Genomic DNA, 11,257 nt, shown 5'->3' on the forward strand with positions numbered 1-11,257 from the left:
GCATTTACTCAAAATGTCCAATCATAAACTTTACTCCTCCATTTTCCAGTCCGATACCCCAAAGATGCAGCTAGGCCAGGCAAGTCTTCACGCATATAGTCTAGGAAGTCAACCACTTCCACCCATATTGGGCAATGATGCCTGATCAAATTCTGATAGGCTTTATTGGGAGACCAAGGTAAAACATGTACCATTTGTCTGCCATAAAATAAAGGGAAAAATTCAAGTTACTTCTGCTTGTAAGTGACATCAGCAAGATGTACTTCATAAAAACCCCTTGATGCAAAATAGACTCCGTCAACAAAGCATCCTCCCAACAATAAAGCCTTAATCCATTGTGCTACATCATTAGCAGCAGGGATTCGTCCTAGAAAAAAGAATTACAGCAGTCTGTGATAGCTTTTTCAGGGGATGAACCAACGAAGGAAGCTTCAATTTATACTTGACTTCTGGAATAGGCTTGTTCCATGCCTGTCTACTATGATGAAATTCCTCATGAAGTGTGTTGAAGATGTAGCGTGCAATCTGCAAGACCTTTTGTAAGCCTTCTCTTGGGATCAAGAGAGCGATCCTATGAGAGTCGTGCCTCACTTGAGGCTCAGAAGCCATTGGAGCTGAGGTGAAGGAAGAGAACTGAAGTGGAGAAGAGGATAAAAGCAACGTAAGGGATATCCATTGACACACCTATACCCACACCAAAAATAATAGCCATGATTTGGAAGGAGTAATAGTTGATGTAGTTAGGGTTTGAAAACTACAAAAGGGCAAGGTTGGACGAGGGCTGGGTAATCGTACTAATCTATACAGCAAGGTATAGCAAATCAGCAACAGAAAACGACGGGAAGTGAAGTGGAGCAAGTAGAGGTAGGATACTATCGAGACCTACGCCAGGGTCTTTAAAGTGTAAGGAAAGGTGAAACTATCCGGACAGGCACTACGGGTAGTACAAAATATACAGGGAGGGCTACGAGTGCTAGAATAGGTCATATGAGCACAAAAAAGCAAAGGCAGGGCTCAAGGGTCGCCATTCTCTCTCTCTCTCTCTCTCTCTCTCTCTCTCTCTCTCTCTCTCTCTCTCCTCACACACACACACACACACTCTCTCTCTCTCTCTCTCTCTCTCTCACACACACACACACACACATGTGCGCACGCGTTTGCACACACACAAATCGCCTATGCACATGCCTCCCCCCCCTTGGCACCCCTTAGTTGCTCCTATAGAGCAAGATCTCATTTATTGAATGGAGGTATTGAAAGAGAGAGAGAGAGAGAGAGAGAGAGAGAGAGAGAGAGAGAGAGAGAGAGAGACAATGGCCATGGTGACTCACATTGGTGCCTTTAGTTCTCCTTGGAAGAGAGAGATTCATGACTTGGGGCCTATTCCCACTACCAATTAAGGAATTTAGTAGAAGGGAGAATTTTGATTGGGATTCTTGTTAATATGTTAAATCTCTTAGTGGTATGGTAAATATACTTGGAAATTTAACCTAGGTGATGGACACCATTTTTGTTTTGGAAAGTTCTCGTGTCACTGTCTCTTTTTTCAAGACAAGTTCTTGTGTTATTACTGTTTGCCTTGAATCCCAATTTCAATTTGCAAAGACCTTAAAATGGGAGCACGGTGAACCGGACTTTTAAGCTTTTGTCAAAAGAAGCTCATATGCCATATCATTAGAAAGCCTTAAAGGCTTAGGTTGTTTGAAATGCACATTCTTTGACAACTTTGAATTTTTTATATTCAAGATACACTAAAATGGAGATTGTAAAGAAAATTTTCCCAAGTATTAGGTTATTCTAGTACTCCAAGGACCTTTTGTGAATAGAAACAACAAGTGTGGTACCCACTTGTTGACAAAGGACCTTTTGTGAATAGAAACAACAAGTGTGGTACCCACTTGTGGTACCCTATATATAAGTGTTTCCCACCTATTGCTCTCTTGCATTAAAGTAAACTTATCATAGCTATTCGTTAAATATTTTTGTTATTTTAAAGTTGATCCTAACATCACAGTTCCATTCCCATTTATTATCCATTATGCTATCCATGAAGTGGTCTTAGCTAGCTCTTTTTTAGCAACAAATTGGTATAACTCTACATTGTGATGTCCATTCTTTCATGATCTTCCAATTATCATTTCAATTACTTGGTGATTTCCATTCTTTGATCTTCCAATTGCAATGGTCTCTTCTTTTCAAGGCTTTGAAACAAGTACCCATCTTTTATAGTTTTGACTTGGTCTCGATCTTCAAAGACGTGTAACTAAAATCTTGATTGAAGTATCACATAGACTTTAAGTTAAACCCTCTTTTTCTATATTTTATCTTCTCATTATGAGATCTAAAGAAGATTATATATGAAGTTCACATTTAGCACCTTCTATCTCCCTTCTACATGGCCATTTAAGGGCCATTTTCCACCTACATCTAATTATATTATTGAGCTTAGGATAACCAATTCTGTTAAGTTTAAGAAAAATATTAACAAGGGAATTACGTCCCATTGATACCTACTAAGTTATGCACTTAATTGTCTTCACAAGAACTTTTGTGGCTTTTTTTGTACAAAATGGTTTATTCCATTAATTCAATGTCCATTTTTTAATGCTAAGCTCACACTGGATTCTTCTTTTCAAATCCTTTCATGTTTTGAGCTGCTCTTGAAGATGAATTTTTTTTAACAAGAATTTTTCTCAAAGTGGATGGTGTAGGTCTTGCCTCAATCTGAGTCTGTAAAACCAAGATATGTTCATTTTCATTAGCTATCTGCAACCATGCTAGGCACTCGCCTAGGCCCCCTGGGGCCGTGCATAGTGCATGTTGCGCCTGCTAGCTTGCCTGGACTCACAACCCTCCACCTCGTGTTCATGATCTCTAGCCCACCAAGGTTCCATTGTGTGCATGTGCAATGCTCAAGAGAGAGACCATCATGTCAAATACCATTTTGATCATTAGACAACCTCAAAAGTGGCACAAACTGACAGCAACAACGAACGTGCTCGATAAGAATAAGCCTTTACTCTCTCCTGTTTTATTTGCTTCTATCATTTCTACATTAACGAAGAAGACAATACGCACTGACTAATACAACAATATACAGATTGTGCACTTGCTTACATTACCACTTTCAAACAAAAGTATGCCCAAGCACTCTACGACTCCCATCCGTTTCACGTTCATCACCCTCTACTTGGAAATGCCTACCTTTTAGGCTATCCAAGGCAACGGAACTGCCATCTTCTTTGGCTATTTTTTGTGGAGAACTTCTACACACCTCACCATGGCCTCCATATCAAGAGGCTTCTCGTCTTATAAAATTGATCGTCTCACCAACACTAACTACTATACGTGGTCCATTTGTATGCGAATGTTGCTCATTCAAGAAGATTTGTGGAAGTATGTAGATGGTACCACCCCAAGTTTACCACCTACGTTTGCTGCTAGTGTGCCACAAGGCTCGACACCTACTAACCAAGCTGATATTACTACATGGAAAGACAATGATGCTAAAGCAAAATCTGATCTTATTCTCTCGATTGGAGATCGTCAGGTTGGCCTAGTTCATTGTCTTCCTAACTCAAAGGATATTTGGGACCATCTCAAACTTATTTACGAACACTCAAACATTGCATCCCAAGTTTCAACACATCATCGTCTAGTTAACCATTCTTTAGGTGAGAATGCATCGGTGTCTACCTTCTTGGAAGAGTGGCGAATGCTTCTCGATGAAGCCATGATCGCGGGTCTCAATTTCTCTGACTCCCAAGTGGTCACCATGTTATTAACTGCCCTACCTCCCACATGGAGCTCTTTTGTCACCACACAAGGGAGTGCCACTAATCTAACTCTACCTATTCTCCTTAGTAGAATTCTCCAAGAAGACCCCATGCATAAGAACACTAACAAACCACCACCCGAATCTAATACTACCACCAACACACCCCTAGTCATGTTCGCAAAAGGCTCAAGTTCATCCTCACCATTTCAGGGCAAAAAGAATGTGTCTTGGCAAGAAAGACCTTCTAGCTCTAAACTATCAAGCCCATCCTCCTCATGAATTCAATCACCAACTCCACGTTCTCGTTATATCACATGCACATATTTTTATAAAAAGGGCCATTACCGTGATGGTTGTTGGAAATGTGCATTTGATAAGCAACAAGCACACAACAGAAGTCACACTTTGTGGAAGCGGAGGGGGAAAATACTGACAATGAAGACACTAATGACAATGATGTTTTCCACAAAATACTAGCCATTGTGATGTGGCATGTCTTAATGTAGCATGTTAAAGAGATAGATATTCTAGGAGATGAAGAGATAGACTTGTCCAAGACATTGCAGTATATAAATAAGTCAATCATATAAAGGCTTAAGTCCTTGGTTAGGGCTGGATTGTAGTCCACATGTTGATGCAAATTAGAAAATGATGTAAGACATTAAGAAAAATTGCTCGTATCCTTGGAATTTCCAACATTAGATAATCACAATAGCCTACCTAGTAGATCTTGTGTAGGACTATACAAGTAGACATCACATAAATGTCCATCAATTCTTTGAATGTGATGGGACCTGTGTACACATCTTGAGCAATTGAAAATGGAGACCAATGGTGCCATGCACAAGCGATGCAACCATTGCATAAAAGCATCTCAAAAGGTCTACCTAAAAGGCCTACAAAAGAAGAAGCCTGAGCTTGCAAAAATAAAGCTCATCTTAATTTTGAAGTGAAAAATTAATTGATCCAATTTTTCTCTTCAAAAAAATGGGGGAATAAAGGAATATAAATCAAGCTAATGTAAATGATATGAAGAGGCGCAAGCCTCACTTATAAAACATCAACAATGAAATGAAACATCATAACCAATTCAACAACTTATGTCTCGCCTCTTCTCTCTCTCTATGTCTCTCCTTGATCTCTCTCTCTCAACTTGCTCATCTCTCTATCTGTGTATGGATGGCGTTCACTCCCGTGTGCTTTGATGTTGAGTGGAGACATTCCTTGTGTTCTTATCGCCATCTCATTCATACATGTGCCACACCTTTGTCCAACAAGCGCGCTCGACAAGAATAAGCCTTAACTCTCTTCTGTTTTATTTGCTTCTATCATTTTTGCATGAACTAAGAAGACAATATGCACTGAATATACAGATTGTGCACTTGCTTACATCACCACTTTCAAACAAAAGTATGCCCAAGCACTCTACGACTCCCATCTGTTTCATGTTCGTCACCCTCTACTTGGAACTGCCTACCTTTTAGGCTATCCAAGGCAATGAAATTGCCATCTTCTTCGGCTATTTGTTGTGGAGAACTTCTACACACCTCACCATGGCCAAGAGGCTTCTCGTCTTATAAAATTAACCATCTCACCAACACAAAATACCGTATGTGGTCTATTCGTATGCAAATGTTGCTCATTTGAGAAGATTTGTGGAAGTATGTAGATGGTACCACCCCAAGTCGACCACCTATGTTTGTTGCCGGTGCAGCACAAGGCTCGTCCCCTACTAACCAAGCTAATATTACTACATGGAAAGATAGTGATGCTAAAGCAAAATATGATCTTATTTCTCCATTGGAAATTGTGAGGTTGACCTAGTTCATCGTCTTCCTAACTCAAAGGATATTCGGAACCGTCTCAAACTTATTTATGAACACTCAAACATTGCATCCCCTCCCACATGGTGCTCTTTTGTCACCACACAAGGAAGTGCCACTAATCTAACTCTACCTATTCTCCTTGGTAGAATTCTCCAAGAAGACACCATGCATAAGAGCACTAATAAACCACCACCTGAATCTAATACTACCACCAACACACCCGTAGTCATGTTCGCAAAAGGCTCAAGTTCACCCTCACCATTTCAGGGCATAAAGAATGTGTCTTGGCAAGAAAGACCTTCTAGCTCTAAACTATCAAGCCCATCCTCCTCACGAAGTCAATCACCAACTCCACGTTCTCGTGATATCACATGCACATATTGTTATAAAAAGGGCCATTACCGTGATGGTTGTTGGAAACATGCATTTGATAAGCAACAAGCATGACAGTACGAGTCACACTTTGCAGAAGTGGAGGGGGAATAAAGTGACAATGGAGACACTAATGACAATGATGTTCTCTAGTTTTGATACTCACTATTGTATTGCCTCTTGAATAGGTACGCAAAGTGTGGACAAAAGGAGATGATAAAAGATGCAAGCATTGCATAAAAGCATCTCGAAAGGTCTACCAAAAAGGTGCTACAAAAGGAAAAGCCTAAGCTTGCAAAAATAAAGCTCGTCTTAATTTTGAACTGAAAATTTAATTAATCCAATTTTCCCCTTTAGAAAAATGGGGGAATAAAGGACTATAAATCAAGCTAATGTAAATGATACGAAGAGGCACAAGCCTCACTTATAAAACATCAACAATGAAACGAAACATCATAACCAATTCAACAACTTACGTCTCACCTCTTCTACCTCTCTGTGTCTCTCCTCGATCTCTCTCTCTCAACCTGCTCATCTCTCTATCTGTGTATGAATGGTGTTCACTTCCTTGTGCTTTGATGTTTGAGTGGAGACATCCCTTGTGTTCTTATTGCCATCTCATTCATACATGTGCCACACCTTTGTCCATTGAGGTTTGATTTGACACATTTGGAGAAGCTCCTCGCATCCCTCATCTCCTCACACTAAGTCTGATCGGTCACAATTATTGTCATTGTGCACTATTCACATAGCTACCGACCCTTTGTCTTCGCTCCAACTTGCATTAGCCCCTCTAACCTTGGTCCTTCGGCATCATGTACACTGATCATGTTACCCTCTTTTCCCTTGGGCTGGCACTGCTCATGTGCCTACTTATGCCTGTAGGTACGCTCCACTCGTGCTCCGCTTGCATCCCGATTGCACCCCTTTTGTGTCCCACTTGTGCTTCTGTGCACTCACGTGTTGACGGCATCCATTGCTTGTTGATGTCATCCATCATTCCTGATCTCCCTTTGTGACTTTCTCCCATGTCAGCCAGGTGTTTGCCCGTAATGTCTCCTCAACCAATGCGCCCATCATGCTGCTATTGGAAATGTGATGCTCGATCCATAGCCAAGTGGTCAACGCTTAGACAATCATACATCTGAACTATCCCCTTGAGCTCAATGCGCCCATCACACTTAAACTTGGAAATTCCCATCCGATATATGGAAATGGCTCTAGTTAGTTGACCGTCGCTCACCTCCATCTGTCTCCTTGATCCATGCGCCTGCCTCGTGACTTGATCCTTGAAGACAAGATTTCTCGCATTTGTGCGCCCATCGCACCTTGGCCTTAAAAACACATCCTCCACCTTGGTTCTTGCCATGGCACCTTTCCCATGACTTTCCCCAAGGTTTTAGTCTGGTGTTCGAAGCCTCTCTAATCCTATGCGGTTCGATGCTCTTACTAAGATCTGATACCAAGTGTAAGGTGCCAATCCGCTATCCCCGAGTCTCGAGCTAGCGTGCATCTGCTTCACATCTATGCTGAATCCAACATGAGCCATCCTACTACGTGCGGATCTCACATGTCGCACCTATCTCCTCAAGATGATCCCCACGACAAGGTTGCCAAGCTTCCACTCCTACGAGTCATGAAGCCCGAAATAACCATAGTCTCTAGAGCGGTTGTGCCACGAGCGTCTATGTTTGTAGTCTGACTTCCACAACTATTGGGATCCAAGTTAACCATGAGGAACTCCACAACTAGCTCGTAGTCGTACACATCTTTGGCCCATAACATCTCATCCATGCTCTCCATGAGTCTCCAACGTCTAGTGCACTCGGACCCAGCCTCTCTACGAGTTTGCGCTCTCAAGACCCCTTTGTATTTCTTCCCAAAACTTCTCTAACCAACAACCTTTCAGCCAAATATGTTGTGCTAGGATCAAAGAGCCTTCCGTGCTCCTCACAACAGCGTAGTCTCGCCTCAATCCGAGTCCAAACGACCAAGATATGTTCGTTTTCGTGAGCTGTCTGCAATCGTGCTAAGCACTAGTCCGAGCCCCCAAGGGCCGTGTGCAGTGCGTGATGTGCAAGCCAGTCAGCCTGGCCTCACACCTCTCCACCTCTCGTTCATGCTCTCTAACCCACCCATGTTCAGGTGTGTGCGTGTCGAATACCATCTTTATTCATCATATGTACAAAAGGTGAAAGGTTGGCAAGGAGTCTATGAAGGGAGAACTACTTCCCTTATACATGAGGCAGGCCAGGAAGCCTTTAAGGCGTAATTCACTACTATGTTTATTGAGGCAAATGCTAGAGAGTTCGATTCGATTGCCATCTGAAATGCATTGCGCCATGTGGGCGCCTTCGAATTCGCCACGCTGCCTCTTCTCCATCACCTTTATAGGCATTTCTCATTCTCCTTGTTTTGATCCACACTTCGTAGCGCATCTTGAAGTAGTCTTTCCTCAAGCTCTTACCTTGATTATTACTCACTGCCAGCCTTGCCTGTCGCCATGTCCACCCCCAGCTCCGGTGCCCCCGTTAACCTCGAGCAGCTCAAGGCTGGAAGAATTGTCCCTGATGTGGTGGAGGACTTCGCTCCTCAGCTCTTGGACCTAAGAGTCTTGTATAAGGAGCTGGAGGTTGTAAACGGGATGGCTCTTAGGCGGGCGCAAACGCAAATCAGGCCTCATGTGGAGATCCGTGGTCCGTCTGCAGGAACCGATAGAGAGCTATATACCCTGGTAATGGTCGATCCTGATGCTCCAAGGCCTAAGAACCCCATTAACAGCAACTTCCTGCATTGGTTGGTCGTCAACATCCCAGGGAGCACAGCCCCGTCTCAAGGTACGAGGACAGACTACAAACTTTTCAGCTGGTTTCGAAACAGGTACATCCGACGTTACAGAATTGATCTAAATGGCTTAATTGTGAGCAGAGATTTGGGAAACCGGCACTGAAGTCGTTCCATACATGGGTCCTGCTCCGCCTGAGGGCGCGCATCGCTATGTATTCCTCCTCTTCAAGCAGGTAAAGCAGCTACTGCCTGAAAGAAGCATCTTAGAGAAGTCTGATCTGTTAAATTAATTCTTACTCGGAACCGCCAATCATCTTTTGATCTCGTGGTCGTTCATTTCTCGCTTTGCTTCTCAGACGGGACAGGTGAAACCCGAAAAGATTGAAGAGCGGAGAAAATTTCGTGTGGGCAATTTCGCCAAATCTCACCGACTTGGCCTTCCAGCGGGTGGATTATATTACATAGTAAGTGCTAACGACGAGCTTGAACATTCGGGAAGACAAGTTTAAGAGTGAGGTTGGAGTCTGTGAGAACATTGGGCTAGAGTCGGTGTTATATGTAGAGTCCATGTTGGATTCGATCAGTAAATAGCCGAAGTCAGCAGTCTTGGGGATAGCTTGTTTCTGGATAGTTTGTACTTCATCGGGCAATTCAGGCTTTACAAAAAGCGAGGCAATGTGGAGAGGTGTGATGTAAGTTATTACCAGCATGAAGAGCAATCATCCTCATTTTGCACTGTTAGCATAGATGTAGTTCTTGCTTTTTAAAACCGTTGTTCCTTATTTTCACCTCGCCATGGACTTTTAAGAAACGGTACATTAAGCCCACATATGTTTGGTGTTTGCTCTAGATGTGACTGTTATAAAAAACAAGAGGCACAGGGTGCGGGGCGCACTTCCCTCCGCTCACATCTCTAGAAAGAGGGAGACGGGCGAGAAGGGGGAGCGAGACAAGGGGAGAGAAGGGAGGAGAGAGGGAGATAAGGGGCGAGGAAAGGGCTGAAAAAAATTAGGAAGGAATCCAATGAAGAAGAGTGCAGATTTCTTTATGAGGACATGGTTATCCCGCTTTAGACGGGAATCCGTCTCCATGATAGCTTGCCCCAAGCGAGACAATCCTAATAAAGCAAACTAGCTCATCTTGAAAATCATTTAGTGTGCTTCTCCACGTATGTGCTCTAGGTCAATCTTAGCATGATTTTCCACGTATTATTGCCTTTTTAATCTACCCCCAATGGGGTAGGGCTTAGTAGTTGTCTGATTGCAAAAGAGAGAATTTGTGAATTAACAAAAAAATTCTTGTTTTAAAAAATCAAGGTGTGTGCTGAGCACCTTCTGTGGCTTCTGCTACAAGAATATCGATTGCACAAGTCGCTCCCTCGCGTCTTCTAGTACCATGGATGTTTTCTCTCTATCTTTACGCTTGATTTGTGAATGTTCCCAATTGAAGTGGAGCAATCCCTCGGCATTTTGTAGCGGCTTCTTTCTCTGAGGAATTTTCGGTGTACGTGTGGTGCTTACAGTGCAAGAGGTCGTGGGATTTGGGTGCATCTATGCTTGTAGGCAGACGAAGTGCGACTAGTTATTGGCTGTCTTCGAGGGCTGCACCACATTTGCTGGCGTTTTGTGTCCTGTGTGGTTTTAACCTTTTGGTTTCCTTGTGCTTCTCTACTTGTCATTGCTCCATGGCACCTTGGCTCTTTGTCTTTGTTCAATGCAAGGGAAATCAGCTTCAACGCAGGGCAAAACCATGGGAGATACTTGTACAACCAGCAACCTTGTAAGTTGTGCCACAATAAGTACTAGTGGGTCGGTGCTACCATCGGAGTCTATTTCAAGAGTGAGAGGTTCCATTGGAGATAAGGGGAGAATCCACACTAAGGTCACGCATGGACAGGGAGCTTGGTGAATACAAGGACGAAGAGGGAAGGGTGAATCTTGAATTGAGAGGTTTTAGTTGAGGCAGAGGCTACTGGGGCTACACCAATGGCAAGGGAGTGCACAATAGGGGAAGGTCTATGCAGCAACAATAGCAACAACAGATATGAGGACTACCACTACAATCACAAAAACAGAGGTTTGATCTGAGGCCATCGTTGCTAGAGAGACGAAAATGAATGGCTAAACTTGAAGATGGAGTAGAGAAAAGCTTCTGGCTACCACAATGATGGCCAGAAGAACTTGTCTTATTGATCTTCCTCAATGTGCCGTTACTCTGCTCAATGGTGGGGGTTTCACCTTCAAGCCGCCCGCCTCTGCTATTGCGACCATAGCCAGCTCCTCTTGTTATACAGTCCTTCACATAATGGCCAGCGATCCGCACCCCTTCACATCCTTATCCTATTGCTATACCCCTCGCATTTTCTTCTTCATCCATGATCCCTCCCTATCATTTAATCTACCCCCCGTGCCATGGATTCTTGGTCACCTTTCTCCTCTTTCTTTGTTGCTTTGCATCAATATGTCTCACAACCCTTGCTTGCCAGCACCCATTT

The 11,257-nt window shown here is 43.2% G+C and overlaps 1 protein-coding gene across 1 annotated transcript; it reads left to right on the forward strand.

The window, feature by feature from the left end:
• Positions 1 to 8,349: 8,349 nt before the first annotated feature.
• On the forward strand, positions 8,350 to 9,649 carry LOC147884784 (protein MOTHER of FT and TFL1 homolog 1-like). Its single transcript, XM_087397808.1, has 3 exons — positions 8,350 to 8,813; positions 8,905 to 8,996; positions 9,120 to 9,649. Exons 1-3 carry the CDS (start codon positions 8,480 to 8,482, stop codon positions 9,270 to 9,272), a joined length of 579 nt encoding a protein of 192 aa, XP_087253934.1. The 5' UTR covers positions 8,350 to 8,479; the 3' UTR covers positions 9,273 to 9,649.
• The last annotated feature ends 1,608 nt before the right edge of the window (positions 9,650 to 11,257 follow it).

The sequence above is a fragment of the Dipteris shenzhenensis genome, chromosome 26 (assembly GCF_047967505.1).
Source record: "Dipteris shenzhenensis isolate YYH24624 ecotype China chromosome 26, Dip_SZ_1.0, whole genome shotgun sequence".
Taxonomy (NCBI): Eukaryota; Viridiplantae; Streptophyta; class Polypodiopsida; order Gleicheniales; family Dipteridaceae; genus Dipteris; species Dipteris shenzhenensis.

What these genes read in the sequence shown, in the direction of transcription:
- LOC147884784 (XM_087397808.1), top strand. Translation starts at nt 8,480, where the DNA reads ATGTCCACCCCCAGCTCCGGTGCCCCCGTTAACCTCGAGCAGCTCAAG. An exon ending in GAGCACAGCCCCGTCTCAAG is followed by an intron (nt 8,814 to 8,904) that starts GTACGAGGACAG and finishes AATTGTGAGCAG; the next exon opens with AGATTTGGGAAACCGGCACT. An exon ending in TATTCCTCCTCTTCAAGCAG is followed by an intron (nt 8,997 to 9,119) that starts GTAAAGCAGCTA and finishes TTTGCTTCTCAG; the next exon opens with ACGGGACAGGTGAAACCCGA.